Raw genomic sequence first — 16,327 nt, 5'->3', positions numbered from 1 at the left:
GAGTTTTAACCGCTATTCACGTTTTTCTTTTCAATGATCATAATTAATGAAGAGAGGATAAAACTGATGATAGAGCTATGAACAAAGATTTAAGCATATTTTTTATGACAGAGAGTAATACGTTGGGGCATGGGCATGCCCGAAGCGGTCCTTTATAGAAAGACGTGGAAACGCACAGCACAGAACCTTTATTTTCTACGTTTCCAACCCGGCCAACCCTTGTATTTATAACTGTTTTTGTGCTGCCCTCTCGCCTTGCTCCTGGTGCCCTTCCTCCCTTTTCCGATCCAGCAAAGTGTGGCTAGACCAAGCCAGGACAGCGCGTCCTGCCTTGGTTTGACCCATATGCAAAGAGCATTATTTGTTTCAGCAGCGGAAAATGTTTTTGGCAGAATAATGCTCGGCTGGCCCCAAAACAAAGCATACACATATTGCTGTGCAAGCTGCTATGTCATTCGTTCTCGTTGAGTCTGTTCTACTTTGTTTCGGCGGTCGAATGGTCAGCAAGAGGACTCTGATGTTCTGCAACATTAAATCTTGCCCGTGGTTCCGTTGTGCCCATTTAAATGATGCTGTGAGTGCCGGAGAGCTTCGCGTGTTGCGTTTGCCTAACTTTAGGCTGATTACGTTGTTTGTGCATGCTGTCTGTGACTGAGAAGAGTACGTCAAGAGGAAAAACGTTTGCTCAATAATCGGCTTTATCTTTGCGAATTGAACTGTAATCGTACGAAACTTGCTATCTTCCCATCATGTATGAATCGAATACAAAAGGGTTGGTTATTGTATAAATGTGGACTGCACATTGGGGCTTGTGAAGATGTTTTACAGACCGTCAATACTCAAAAATGATCACATAATCCCCATGCTATTTGTTGGACACGATACCACCGAAACAATGATACCCAATCGCCCACGAACCGCCTCAAGACACTGGTGAAATTTAAAGTTTTGGTACAGTGAAATACTTATATCGAGTGAAAATCGTTAAAATTATGCAGTAGCATTGATATTTAAACAGATTTTTCAATCAATTCTTCCCATTGGGTAGAGGTTTTGCTTGAAGGCATTCACTTTTATACAAACCTGGCTGGCTGTTCCGAATCTGGAATCATTTACAAAACGCACTGTTTAAAAATCCGCTGTAAAAGGAATCATCATCAGATGTATCTATTAACGTATACCATACTAAATTAATTTACATCGTACTCGTACGCTACATAGCTTTTAAAATTACTTAGGCTGTTGGTTGTGTGATACAGTGTTTTGATAAATAAACAACCATCTCTCTCCCTTTCTCTCTTTCTCTCTACTGCAACTGTTATCGACAGCAAACGGCAATATCTATGCTGAGGGGCGGCGAAGGATCCGTTCCTCAATAGTGTTGTGTTCTGTTGTGCTATGCGTCACCGATTGGGCACCCTCTTAACGATCACATTACTGACCAATCGACGCTTCTCACTCTTCCCTGGATGAATCAGTCGTTTATTGTTGTTTTAGCTGCCGGAACGCTGCCGTGCAGATTGCCAGCGGGTTGGCCTGCTTTCGCCTGCTTAACTCGAGTTCGACCCAAGACAGTCTCGCAGGACCGAACCGTCCGGTACGCTGGGCGTGACGACCGGTGCCTCTTCCGTCGCCTTGCAGTCGTAGTTATTGTTGTTCAAACAGCTGAGTGTTTCGCTGCTGCACCGGTCGGAAGTAGTGGGTGAGCCGGCCGTGGAAATATCACTGTTGGCTTTGCGCGACTCGAAATGCGCATCTGGTGCGGTTTCGCCGATGCCGTTGCTGTCGTCTGGCAACGAAAGTCTCGGTATCCGCTCGGTTAGCGACTGCAGTGTCTGGCGGTCGTGCACTTCGCTGAAGATCTCGATCAGGTTGTTGATGCCGATCAGGTAGCCATCCTCGTGGTTGCCCACCTTCCACGTGCCATCGTGCGTGATCGCCACGCTCTCGGGCAAGGCGACGGTTTTTGCGAAATCGATCAGCCATACGCTCGCCTTGTGCCGGTCGTGAACGAACAGCAGCGAGCTTCCGATCACTTCGTGGCTCTTGAAGAACTCCGAATACTCCAGTGTCGCCCGGATCGCCTTCAATCGCTGTATGTACTTGGGCTGCGATGTGAGAACATGATCAATCAATTAGCACGTATATCGAGACGAGCTCACAGTCGTCATAGTTCTTTTTTTTCTGTTTTTTATCGAACCTACCATTGCATGCGGAAAATCTTCGATGAACTCGCGGAACGCTTCGCAGATCTGATCACGTGATTTGGTTGTTTTGAAATCTTTCGAACTCGTTCCATCGCTCTTTTTGATGCCCTAAAATGTGGAAATTTTCATTATCGTAATGGCAAAAGAACAAGGTGGTCATTAGGGTTGGCTGTCACTGAAGTTTGTAACGCCGAGATGTGGTTTCTATTTCTCTCTCCCTATGTTCAACCGCCGCTTAACAGGGCCAAAAGCCGAGCTAAAGATGAAAGATTTTTCACTTATGTCACGAACCATTCGGTTCGATAATGAGTTTTAAACGGCGCAAAGTTGAGTCAGCTCCCGCTAAAGACAATCAACTGGATTGTTAAGCATTCGAATCGATCGACAGAATCATCTGTTTGAGCGAGAACTGATGATAAGTTACACATAGCGTATTGGGAAAACAGAAACTAGCAACGGGCAGCCTGGTGTGTCTGGGTATACATCCTGTTCGAACTACGATGGTGAGCAAGGCACCGGCACCGACAGTCGGATGATTGATGAGCCGTGAGAGAACGACCATGCCTTACCTCTATTCGAAATCCAAGCGTGGACGTGCTGGAGATAGTTTCCCGCCAGACCATGTAGCGTGGCTTCGTGACACCCTTTGCGCGATGCTCATCATCGGTGGGAGCGTTCTGATCTATTTGTATCATTTTCTCGTACATGTCCTGCAAAACAAACCGGCGATGGAGACGGTAAAATGGCGCAAAGGGAGCAGGGGCTTTCGCAGTGCTTACGTTACCTTGCGCAGTTTCGGCTTCTCTTTGGCTTTGGAAAGTTCCTCCTCCAGGTAGGTCCTGACACCTATTTTGCAATCCATCACGCACGGCTGATAAAAGTCACTGAGTAAATCCTGCAACTGAATATATGTTGCTGAAGGTTGCGAAGGTGAAATGTGGTTAAGGAAATTTGGCTGGGACTTTTAATAAAATGAACCCCTTTCCCTGTGTTGTGTATTCTAACTAAAAGGCAAAAGAAATACAGAACAGTACACAATATAGTTGACGATTCCTAGCTACCACAGCGATTCCCAGCTATCACACCGCCCGATCGCACGGAACGGAAAGGGAACGGAAATCTACTGCGCACGCTAATGCAACCAGACACATCAGCGATGCACCACATTCTCTGCGTGCACGGTACTCCATTCTCAGCTCCGTTCGCACTGCATCGCTAACTATTGTTTACACCCGCGTAAGTCCCGCGGGGTGCATGGGAGAAAATTGGCAATTGGCAAGCCAGCCAAACAACAAGGGCAACCACCAACGGTAGTAGGATCGGAACACCTATGTGCGATCGGTGCGCATTCGAAAAGGATACATTCGCCATCTTCGCTGTTCACCTGTCCCTTGTACTCCGGCACATACGGTCGCAAAACGTCCTTCATCAGAACCTGTGAATTGGGCGGAAACGGTTGGGTTCGGTCGATGAATGCCCGAGTGACGTCACACCGGCACTTACCTTGAAACACTTTTCCTCCTTGGGGCAGAGTTTCTTCAACACCGTGCCCTGGTCGGGGCCCGCCTTAAAGTTTCCTTGATGGCCCGCTAGCTGCACCCAGGGATAGCGTTGCTTTTTGTACGTCTGGAAGAATGGCGTCCACTGGACGATGTTGCGAAGCTTGCGCCATCCGGACGGCTGTGAAACAGAGGCACAAAAAATGTCGGTGAGTTTCAGTCGCGTTTCGAACACCGGCATGAAAAGTGTCGTGAATTTCCGCTGGTTGCGTATATTCCATTTTCGATACTCATGTCTCTCACTTGTGCCAACAAGTTTGACCAACAGTCAGTTAATTTTTGACAACTGTTTTACTTGGACGTGTTTTGCCCCATCTTCGATTATTGTCTGTTCCAAAAAAGCTATCTATATGAAATTTTGTGTGAACGATGAAGAGCGTGTCGGAAGCCCGAGCTCGTCAACAACAGACGAAAACATCGATGTAGTGAGGAAAACAGTATTAACCAACCGTCGAATCACCGTTAGAGAAGTTGCTGAGCACCCAAACTTATAGATTGGCTCGTGCCATTCTATTTTTACCAATGATTTGGATATGAGACGGGTCACCGAGAAATTCGTATCAAAATTGCTTAGTTTCAACCAAAACCAACATCGCATTAAAGTTGCTAAGGAGCTGTTGGACCCTGTCCACGACGACCCAAATTTACTCCAGAGGCTCATAACTAGTGACGAATCATGGGTTTATGGTTATGACGTGGAAACCAAAGCTCAATCAGCCGAATGGAAGGGGCGTGGTGCATCATGAGTTATGTGTAATTTGCGCGAAGCAATCCGAAAGCAAAGGATTTAAAAACGTTGGCACGGCTGTATAACATCTGATGGGGATCACTTTGAAGGGAACAAAATAAATATTCATGAATAAATAAATATGTTTCGAAACACCACAAAATAGCTACACTTTTTGAACAGACCTCGTATAGCTGGTGGCACTAGTGGCACACACAGTACTAATTGGCACACACAGTACCGCTTATCATGATCGAACATGATGCAGGATACAACCCTCGGCCATTAAGAAGAGTTCCCATTCGGAATCAGAAACCGGCGCAAATCGCACCCAAACAATCGGAATGTTGTTTTAGTGCATCAACTTAATACTGTCTCTAGTTCTATTTTTTCTCGCTCTTTCTCTTGCTAGTGTGTTCTAGTTCTGGTTAACCGCAAAGCACTACAGGGGCTTCGGCCGAGCCCCAGGAAGGAATGCATACTAATAATAACCGCAATGTCAAGCGCGAACTCACGCGCAATTCGAACGCGCCGAACGCAAACACCGCTCAACCGTGGCCGGCGGAACCGCCCGGCCCGATTTAATTACCGGCGGTGGTGGGCCGCCGCGGATGCAACACAATCAGCTGCGGCCCAATTGAGGCAGAACCCGGGCCAGACCGATTACCTGATCGCCGGGCTGGTTTCGGTTTCGGAGTTCGAGAACTCAGTCAGCCGGCCACTATCGCGTATCAGCGGAACGGTTCTTCGGGCATTACGACACACGATCGGCCGAACAGCCGGCGTTGGCGTTCCCATTAGCGCCTTCCGACGAGGCCAATTTCTTTCGAAGCTGACACCACCGCCGTTACGGCTCCGTTACGTAAACCAACGTCGCGGCGCGGGCCTATCACATTTCGTGCCCGGGCGCACCGTCGCGCGCTGACATTTTGCGCCGTTCCGGCTGATTCCGGCGCGGAAATCGTGCGTACATAATGTCACATCAATTACTTCAGGCCGGCTTTGACGGGTTTGGCGGGGCTACTTTTGATGGGCCGCCAGCTCGTTAGCCTACCGAACCGCCCAAAACAAACAGCGGACCCGGGTCGTGAGCGTCGATTGTTTGGCGACCACCTGCGAGCCGCTTCCAGAGCCGCGAGCTCTGGCCCAATCTGACGGGATATGTCACACACGCTTTAGAAAGCGACGCAGTTGAGTCTGTTTCGTTTTAGTTAATCCGGAAAACCGGTGCACGACCAGCGTATGCGCTCTGCAACGCGCCGTTTGCGCGCCGCCGTCACCACAGCCCGTCACGTGTCCGGTACGTGCCCTGGCGCTCAAACACCGGCGACCGTTGGGTCGCCGATGGAAATCGACGCCATAACTCTTTACATTCATTCAATTGTAATGAATTGAGACATACGAACGACGGCCCACGACAGCCGTTCCAGAAGAAGGCAAGGGGAGCTCGTTACGTGCTGCTGCGCTCCTGCGTAGATTGACGGCAAGAATAGGATCATCTCATCGTCATGCCAAATGTCATGCACGAAGCCGCACCACAGCGTATAGAAACTATCTCCAGCTGGACGCTGGATTTGGAACCTTTTTTTCAGCAGTAAAGCAGTTTTTTAAGGGGAAATCCCAACGTTTCTCCCAAAAACTTCTCCGCTCCAGCGTGGAGTAATGGAGAGTGATCGCGTGGCGGACGTTTGCGTCACAACGCTGACGAAAGCGCAGCGCCTGTTGACTAGCAAGAAACTGCGTCGGCGTTCTACGAAACAATCGCCCAATCGATGACGTGAAGCTTTTAGTCAAACACGGACCACGCCGAATGAATCATCTGGGAACCGGTGAACCGGTTCGCTAAAAAGGAATCCCTTATTTGTTCCGTAGATGGCGATGGTTGTGATCGATATCTGGTAAAGTATCGATCAAACAATTTCAAGTTTACGCTTGTTGTTATGGGTTTATTTCACAATAAATAACATTGAACAATAAAAGTCAAGAAAGAGAAAACTCATTACAATTGTCTGGTTTTCTTGGGGTCAGGTCAGAAAAGATGTACCTCGCACAGGCAAACCCATCGTCGAAAATGTCGAAATAAAATCACAGAAATAATCAAAGTTGATCGACATGTTAGTAATCAGAGCATCGGTCAGGAGCTAAAGATTAACCATCAGACAGTTTTAAGCCATTTGCGCATAGCTGGATTCACAAAGAAGCTCGATGTTTGGGCGCCACACCAATTAACACAAAAAAGTGATGGATTAAATTTCCATCTGTGAAGTTTTGGTCAAACGGAATTAAATCGACCCATTTCTTAAACGGATGATGGCTGGAGATGAGAAATGGGTCACATACGACAATATAGTGCGAAAATGATCGTGATCTAAGCGTGCTGAAGCAACTCAAATGAAACCAGAACTAACGTCCACGAAGGTTCTACTGGATATATGGGACTTGAAAGGAATCGTTTATTATGAGTTGCTTCCGTGTGGCCAAACACTAAATTCAGATCCCTACTGTCAATAACTGGACCGTTTGAAACTAGCGATTGACCAGAAAAGGCCACAAATGGACAACAGAATGGGTGTTCCATCAGGACAACGAAATGTCGCACACGTCTATAGTGACCCGCTAGAAACTCCGGAGGCTTGGTTGGGAAGTTTTAATACATCTACCGTGCAGTCCGGACCTTGCACCAAGCGATTATCACCTTTTGCACACATTGCAAAACTTCCAGAGTGATAAAAACTTGGGATCAAGAGAAGATTATGAAAATAGAATTCTAGAGTCTTTCGCCAATAAGGACCAAGACTTCTATAAGAGAGCGACACGCTGATAGAGCAGTTGGTAACGCTAGTCACTGTCACGCAGCCGGCCATGGTTTCGATTTCCGATACCAGCGTGACAGGGGCTTGGCGCGGAGCTAACAACCCCACCCGTAAAAACGAACCGTTACAGAAAGCATATCCAGAGATTGTCTCTGGTGCAGGATTAGACCGCTCAGCGGTTGTAGCGCCAAATAATAATAAGAAGAAGAAGAAGAATACGACCACTTTAAGAGAGGAATTATGAAGCTACCTTTAAAATGTCAACAAAACAGTGCATATTTGACGCAAACCTTGGAAACATCTTAAATAACGTTTTGAAATAATGAATTACTTTCTAGCCAACCTAATATAATGCCTAATACGAATGCCTCAGACGGTGTGCGCGAATCCTAGCGGTCTTCAGTTCGGAGGCCCTACTTTATGCGGCAACGATTACTGAGAGGCAACCGCGAGTAATCGACGCATGGCGCGGAATCGACGCATGGCGCGGAACCGCCGTGACGTCCGCAGTCCGGTCGATCGATCCGGTTTCCGGGTACCTCTCCGGGATCTGCGGCCAGTCGCGCCGCTTGCCGTGTCATGTTTCATAATCTGCAACCGAAAACCACCACCACCCCCACAGCATGGGCCGACCGTGGCCATGTGGCGGGGCCACATGGGGAGGAGTTGCGCGTGCAACGTGGGACCGCGACGATAACCACCGACCGACACACGCGGCCACGGCTTACCTTCGCTCCCGGCTCGTGACGCATGTCCGGTACGTCCGAGTCCCACTCGGAGCTCAGATCGTCGCTAGACGCATCGCCGTAGTCACGTGGCATGGGCACCTCCAGCAGCGACATCTGGTACTGCTCGTAGCCCGGGCACAGGCTCGCCGCCGCCGGGGACAGTCTCGGTGAGGGCGACCGGTTGGTGCTGAGTCGGTGCCGCAGCAGTGCGCCGCCGCCCTCCTGGGACGGATGGTGCAGTATCGGCAAGCCCTGATAGTGGGGCCCTTTCGTCGTGTCCACCGGACTGCGATGACGCGACAGTGACGACACCAGCTGCGGCGGCGACACATCCCCAACCGGGTGATGATGATGGTGATGATGATAATGATGAGCGTGGCCAGGCGGCTGCGTCTGCTGTGGCGGACAGGCCGGGTGGTGGTGGTGGTAGTGGTGATGATGATGGTGATAGTGATGCGCTGACGGATGGGCCACCGACTGTGGGTGGTTGGATGTGGGTACGCCCCCGCCCGCCTGCCCCAGCTCGGCGTCCTTCGAGTTGCGCCGAGCGCCGAGCGAAGACGTTGCGCTTTTGCGCGCATCATTTGACAGCTTCCGCGCGAAGGATCGCTTGCGGTTGCGGGGCGGTTCCGGCGCCCCACTGGTCGCACTGCCGCCGCCACCCGACGCTGCACCGAAGCTCTCGCCGTGCCCGTCGTCGTCACCGCTGTCCGACATGTTCTTCAGGTGTTCCTGCTCCTCGGGGCTCAGGTTGGGAAAGTGCAGCAGCTTCACCGTCACCTTGTCGCCCGACTCCGTGAAGTACACCTCCTTCGCGCTCAGCTTGTCAAAGTCCTCGTAGATTGTCACTATCGGCAGCGTGCAGATAGGCATCCTTTCGCCGGGGATCCGCTCAGTGCACTAGTTGTTCGCTTCCGATTCGCTTCTGTGTCGCGGGTCCGATGTGAGTCCTGGAAACGTCATCCGAACGAACGAATGAGCCATAAAGTCCGCCATAATGTCCACAATGTTGTTGTGGCCCGCTGGGGTGTGTGTGTATGTGCGCAAAACATGTCGATGTGCGGGACGGTTCCGAAGTTAATTTGTCTCCGGGGAGAGACAAAAGTCACCCCGAGGAGCCACCCAGCCCGGCCCGGCCCAGGGACCACTTCCATAAGCGGCGTGGCCGCCGACACGGGTTCCACGCTAATCAGGCGTCGAAATGGCCCCGTTTGGCGGTTCCGTTGCGGTCTTTTGCAGCACCGGGCGTCTATTGGACCCGAGCGTTCCTCGGTTGCCGGGAGAGAAATTTATTGCGGTACTTATGGCGACTTATTTGGAAGTCGGTCGATCGCCCGGAACCGGTTGCGACCGACGGCCGGCGCGCGTTGATGCATGAAAACTGAAGCACTCGCGCCGGTGTGAGCCACTATGGCTATACGTGGTCTGTACAAAAATTTTCGCGATATTTGCGATTTCCGTGGACTACTTAAATTCGATTTTCGATTTTTTCGACGTTGCAACACATGTCAGTGACTTTTGGTGAAAAGTTCGGCTATTTTGAGTAATCAGTAAATTTTTTTAAAAGCTGTTAAAAGCTGTAATAGCCCATCATCGATTTTCGTCTACTCCAAAAGTAGTTGATTACGAAGCGGTAATTTGAGGTTTTGCAACAGGAAAAAGTTACAGAGAGCCAAATCTGGGGAATGGCTGGGGCTTTTGCATCCTTTTTGGGCCAAAAATTCGCGCAGAAACCACGATGTGTTAGCAGGAGCGCGACAGCCAATTTTGGGTTTCTCACAAATCCGAGCGTTTGTGACGGATTGCTTCGGGCGAATTGCGCATAACTTGCAGGAAGTATTCGTTATTGACCGTTCTATCCTTTGGCAAGAACTCATGATGCACCACGACCCAGCAAACGAAGAAAACTGTAAGCAAAACTGTTCACATTCGACCAGACTTGGCCTTTCGACGTTCACATCTTCTCGGTCCTCTGAGAAAATTTTAAACAACCTATAAACGCTGCTTTTGGTCTAAAAATCTTTGATCTTTGGTAATATCTTCACCATAAGCCACAGTTAACATTTCGATTGCGTCTGACCTCTTAATTTCGTTTTTCACAAACAATTTGACAAAGATTCTTCAAGAAGAGAAGAAGAGAGGAATCGATGATGAGCCAAATCTTGTCCAAGCTAAACAGCTGTCAAAAATTGACCGATTGCTCAAAATGGCCAAACTTTTCACCATAAATCACTGACATTTGTACTAGCAACCAACCACAAAAGAAATCGAAAATCGGATATACGTAGCCCGCGGAAATGCCCCGAAATTTTTTGATCCGCCCTCGTATACCGCGGATGATGAGCCAGGGGCCGGTTCGTACCGGTGCACTCGGTGCATCTCGCCCCGTATCTGACCCCTTTCCACCCCCCTCATCCCGCCCCACCCAAACAGGGTAATCACACTGGGGTGGCGAAGAAGTGCCGGCACCGTAGCGCACCACCGCCGCAGCAGTCATCAGTTTTACATTATTGTAATTCATCGAAATTGCCCCGTAAATGGTATAATCGATTTCGAGACGAGATACGACCTGCTCCGGTACAAAAGAGGTCCTGCCCGTGTGTGCATTCGCCAATAAAGGGCACAATAATGTGCGCGCCATTATGCTGGTGGCCGAAAATCATTGCACGTCAGTGAAGTGAAAGGTGCCACGATGCATCACGCCGCTGCCGAATACCCCGGAGAATGGCAGAATCCTGCTGTTTCGTGGCGGCTTCTAACTGTGGCCGCCGTGGACTGTGGATTCCTTCACCCCTCGAGCTCGGCTCCCGATTGACACCGATTCGCCGCCGGCCGCCAACGCGTACGTCACGCACGCACGCAACCGATCTTGATGACATTTTTACCGATCATCATTAAAATCTCAACTCCACGCAGACGCACGCAAGTGCAGCAGCGGTGCATTCCGCATGGCGGAATGACGACAACAGCAACCAGTGCTGTAGCCGATTATTTATTCTACAGCGGGGCGGCCGCCATTGTGTAACGCCGATGTTGGGGCCGGCAAATAAAATATTATTTCCCAACCAAACGACGGTCGTCCGGCTCGCTAGGAACTGGAAACGCGCGGCACGCCATTACCGTCCATTAATGTCCGCGAATGTCGCCAGGCACTGCACGAGGCACGGATTGATTGGAGCACGGGATAGGGCTTGGATTGGGTGTTCTTGGTCGTAAGAACCGAGGTGAGGCTGTTGACTCAACTCGTTGGGGTCGGCACTAATCACCCGCATCAGCATCTGCTGTGGCGTAAAACTTGATTAATTGAGGTAGATCCTCAACTACGCAAGTCAATCGTGCCGCAAAATCTGGATTGGATCGGTGGGCTTGGACTGGGACTTTGCCGCTTTCAAAGATCGGCTTGCGTGTTTTTCTAACTTGCTACGCGGGATTCCCGGGCAACATCTTCGACCACGCTTCGACGGGTTGCCGTGTCGCTGATGCTAATAAAATTCCTACCACCGAAGAACCGGTGATTCGGTGTGCGTCACGCTGCGATTAAAATATTTTGGAATTTAAAACACCCATCTTGACGCCATTTGAGGTCGTGGTAGGTCGTAGTAGTGGCGTTTGCCTCCGGTTAGCTGGACGTGGGGTTGTTGCGATGACGTCCACACTAGACGGTTCCGTAGCTTAGATATGCATACCCTATTTCTACTGCGGGCGCTACTCTTTAGCATACGGTCCCCAACCTCACCAGGCAAATCAACCAGCATAGGGTCTGCCATTAATTTACCGAACCGATCGTCCTCTAGAAAACGAACGACTTCGAACGGAGTCCATTACTGGGCCTGGCATTCTTCCCGACAAACAATCGCTTCCCGTGGGACGGAAATTGAAAGCAACATCAACCCACAAGCACCCGGGGGTAGGTGACTCACACCTTCGGCACCATCTTCATGGCCATGGCGTCGCCAGAGTCTTCGCGCGAGCGGGCCGTGGGATGCCCGTGTCTGGGAATGTGTCTGAAGTAGCGCTCAAGAGCCACCTCCTCAAGAGACGTGTTTTGCGTGTGGAAGCCAACGCAAAACGGGGCAGCGATTAGGAACGTCTCGGCTGCCGTCTAGGCGTGAGTGGCAGGGCAAGGTTTCTGGAGTTCAGGCCCAGTCAGGCCCACGGCTTCGGACTGTTCCATCGTCTCACTCCGATTACTAGGTACGCCTATGAACCCCGCCAATCGACACGATCCGGAACCAGGGCCTAGCTTCTTATCGCCTCGCATCAACCTTCGGAGGAGCGAAATTCCAAACAGCAAGCGCCGACCAAACGCCAGCCGACTCTAGAGCTCCATGCGGCCGAGAGATAGCCACAGTACAGGCGATACCCGGCGATTTATTTGCGACGCAACAGGCTCGGCCGCACCAGGTCGGCTGGCCGGGCCGACCGAGAGCTGCTCCTAATCGCAAGCGAGCAAATATTTAGCGCCGTGCGCTCAGGTGTGGCCCATCGGCCCCTGATCGGGGCCCCAGCATCAGACCGACGTACACACACCGACATGTTTTGCTACACATTCGCCGTTGGGGCGCGAGAACCACCCGAAAAGCACACATCGCTGTCGCTCTACGTACACACTGACTGGGGTTGGGTGTTGAGGGGATGTTTGATCACATGCTTGACTAGCGCCACTATCTCACGCCGGAGATGGGAGTTGCTTCTGCTGCTGCCGCTGCTGCTGTTGCTGCTGTTGCTGGTGATGGTTTCTTCAACTTCTTCTCACAAACCGGTAGTCACCGAGAGTCCAAAAGTCCAAAAGCCTTTCCTGTCCTGTCTGGCGCGCTTCCTGCGCTCGGTGGCCGGTGGCGGCCAAAGTGAAAGTTTTGCGCTCCCAAAAACGGGGCTCGACGCCCACCGACAACTTGGTCGGCTCCCAATTCACACACCGTGCGCACTCCGAGACACTCTCACTCCGTGCCGCGGTCACCAACGCCAACGTAAACCCGACACCCCGGCTGGGATGCTGTGCCGACCGCCGCCACGGGGAGCGGCAACGTTAGATTGGCTTCGAGATTTCACGTTCTTCTCGCCTCGATGGGGAGCACCGAGGGTGCCTTTTCATCACCTTCGCAATACAGCTACACACAAACTCTACACTCGTGCGCGACGCACATCCGGTGCGGTCGACGTTCGGAATTAGACTGAAATATCAACAATAGCGCGATCGCTCGACGACCGCGCGGTCGGGCCTTGTGACGCTGATCGTCGCTTTTGCTTCGCACTGCGCGGCGGCGACGACGACGACGACGCATTATCAGTGATAGCCGCGAAACGGTGCCAGCCGCGGTGTGTGCGTGTGTGTGTTGGTGCACGCGCGCGGCGATCGGAAACTGTATACGTACGCGATCGCGTACGCACAATCACTAGTCTCGCCGGTTCGCGGGCTTCGCGGTTCCGCTGTGGTGTGAAAAGCTTCCAAAGGGGTTGATCGCTGTGTGCGCGCCCGCGTGTGTGTCTGTGTGTGTGTGTGGGCACATGCTTACCGAAAAAGCTCACGAGAAGCTTATGCGGTGAATGCGATAAGTGAATTGAATGTGCTGTGATCATTTAATCGACTTAAGAGCTATTCTCGGGATGGGTTGCTGTTGATTCGAATGTCGTACTGTTTATGTTTTATTTGGCTTATCTAGGGTACATTTAGAGAAAACCTTGATAGGTAGCAAATTGATGCTCCAACCTTAATTTAACAACTTTAGCTACTAATTTATTCGTTTCGATTCGAGACACTTTCTTTACATATAGATTGTTCCATCACGACCCATACTAATGAAATGTTTAATAACTTTGCTATTTGTCAGTCGATTTTGACAAGTGAACAAGATTTATTTAGAGTATAGAATGCCGTTTATTATCAATTCACTCAAAATACAATAACGATCGAATGACCGCCTCCGTTAAACACACAAAAAGCGTCCCTTTTTGGGGCATTTTTCATTGTATTTGACAACATTTCGGTAATAGACAACGTAGTAGCAGCAATTTCCGCTGTGATGTTAGCATTCAGTTCTTCGATGGTCTACGGTAGGCTGGCATAAACCTTACTCTTCAAATAGACCCACAGAAAGAAGTCAGAAGATATTCGGTAGCAATAAGCACAAACAGTTGAACAGTATAGTTGAACGATTATTTTCAATGTAAAACGGTTCAATTTCAGCCCTCTGTTGTGCCGTAAATGGTTCCATAACTGAAATGGCATAGACTAACGTTTCAGAATCTGGCTGCTGTGTGAAAATCGATTGACAGGTGGCGGAGTTATCTATCATTTAAATAACTCTTGTCGTGAATAGGCACCCTGTACTCTAGGGGTGCATTGCTGTTGATACGAATATTGTTGTATTTATGTTTTGTTTTGCTTATCTAGAGTACATTTAGAGAAAGCTTTGCTAGGCTGCAAATTGATGCTCTAACCTCACTTTAATAACTTTATTTATTACTTTATTCGTTTATCGAGTCATTTTCTATACAGATTTTCGAGAGGCTTTCGCATGTTTCTAACTCTTTTTCGCATTGCGGCTTAAGCTTAACGTAGTTGTTATTTATTTATTCCACCATTAATCAATTTGTAAAATGGCCAAACGATGGCAACGATGGCTTAAAGTTCGGCACAAAAGTACACATGCGAACACGCAGAGTGCTTCAGACAATAGAAATCAGCATTCTCATTCTCACGACGATCGCGATTTTTGGGCGGGCGCTGCAGACTGCATTCTTCGGCTTTACAGCGCCCGTCGAAATGTGTTAAGAAGCCAGAAGCACTTTTATCACTGAATGCGATAATGACTGGCAGACGTGTAAAGTGCTTCGGCGATGTATTGGAAGAAAATCATATCTACATCGAAGGTTGCACACTAAACACCAGAATTCACCGCAGCCACCGTGCAGCATCCCACCGGCACACCGTGAAGGATGATCTTTACAAATGGCCGCAATCGCTGTCATCGCAACCGCAATAGAGCAATGAAATAAACTATCTTTATGAAACACTTTAATTCCGTTTCTTCGTGTGTAAATCGACTGAGCCGATGTATCATAAATATTTTGACACGACGTCGGAGCTTCATACGAATGCTATTATTTCACGAGTATAAAGGGATAGCCAATGTTCCATCCATTAACAAAAAACATGACTACTTAATAACATTGTACTGCAAGGACTGTTGGAACATTGGACTGCAATGTTGGACTCGAGCTACCGTGATCAGGATCATTAACACATTAGAGTCAGCAAGTTAATTGATATATCTTTAAAATGCGCTATTTTTGATACTACGATTAACCGAAATGAATATGTGCTAAATTATGTTGCAAGCAGCTACTTTCTTAACGTAGCGAAGTGAAATTCAACGGTTTATTCCAAGTAATTTGTTCCTGCTGAGACTCAATCAGGTATTTCAATCAAGAGAGAACAAAACCTCTTGTCATCTTCATCAAGCCTGCCGACGAATACCAACATGTTCCTTTTGTTACCTGCCCCGCGATCGGCCCCTATCATCTCTTTGATAATTGTGACTTGACGACGTGACGACCTACTTCCAATTAATTCTGCAAACACTGACCCACCCTGACATGTGAGTACAACAAAAGCAAGCGGCTCAGCAGCCATAAGAGCCCCGCATGAGGCCCCCAAATGGGAATAAAAGAAATGGAAACAGAAAATTCGTGCATCACGTTTGCGCATCAGTGGCAGCGGATTCGATTCGAGTCCCGACCGAATTGTTCGAAAACCAAAAATACACTCGAATCGGCCCGCTCCACTGAAAGTATGCTCGCAGCGCATCGAAACCCGAACGATCTGCGCAGGCGGACAGGAAATGCGTCAATGCGGACGTATCTCGCGCACGTCAGCGTGTTAATATGTTTGTAAAATAAATATTTTCGGAAGCTTGGGCACAACTTATACGTATCGGGCCTAGAGCTTGGACGTGTGAATTGATTTGTTAGAAAAATTAAGAAGTTTTGATGTGCGCCAGTCCGCATCTTTCGAACATTCTTCAGATAAACTATCGACGCTCTAAAACAGTTTAGCAAATTTCGCTATATAAAATAATATTATTAACAATTGATTGATGCAACAATTGATGATAACAATTGATGATTCTGCTCTGCTTATTATTCATTTTTTATATTCTAAAAATAGATTGTGCGCTTAATGTTGAAGATTTTAATAAAAGGCAATCAAAGCAATGTTTGAATTTGGCAGACCGCGCGATCGACTATTAAAGTGTTGCGAGCGCCACCTGTCCGTCAAAAAAGGAACTCT

General features: G+C 49.1%; 1 protein-coding gene across 1 annotated transcript; it reads right to left on the bottom strand.

Annotated features, from left to right (window-relative positions):
- Positions 1 to 1,210: 1,210 nt before the first annotated feature.
- LOC128275578 (inositol-trisphosphate 3-kinase B-like) lies at positions 1,211 to 12,981 on the bottom strand. The gene is made up of 8 exons (XM_053014129.1): positions 12,642 to 12,981; positions 8,035 to 8,984; positions 3,711 to 3,887; positions 3,570 to 3,642; positions 2,992 to 3,122; positions 2,777 to 2,917; positions 2,205 to 2,315; positions 1,211 to 2,108 (listed from the first exon to the last, which is right to left on the bottom strand). Exons 2-8 carry the CDS (start codon positions 8,905 to 8,907, stop codon positions 1,551 to 1,553), a joined length of 2,064 nt encoding a protein of 687 aa, XP_052870089.1. The 5' UTR covers positions 8,908 to 8,984; positions 12,642 to 12,981; the 3' UTR covers positions 1,211 to 1,550.
- Positions 12,982 to 16,327: the final 3,346 nt, after the last annotated feature.

The sequence above is a fragment of the Anopheles cruzii genome, chromosome 3 (genome assembly GCF_943734635.1).
Source record: "Anopheles cruzii chromosome 3, idAnoCruzAS_RS32_06, whole genome shotgun sequence".
Lineage (NCBI taxonomy): Eukaryota > Metazoa > Arthropoda > Insecta > Diptera > Culicidae > Anopheles > Anopheles cruzii.
Note: the sequence above shows the minus strand (reverse complement) of the source record. Positions and strands in the feature narration are given on the sequence as shown.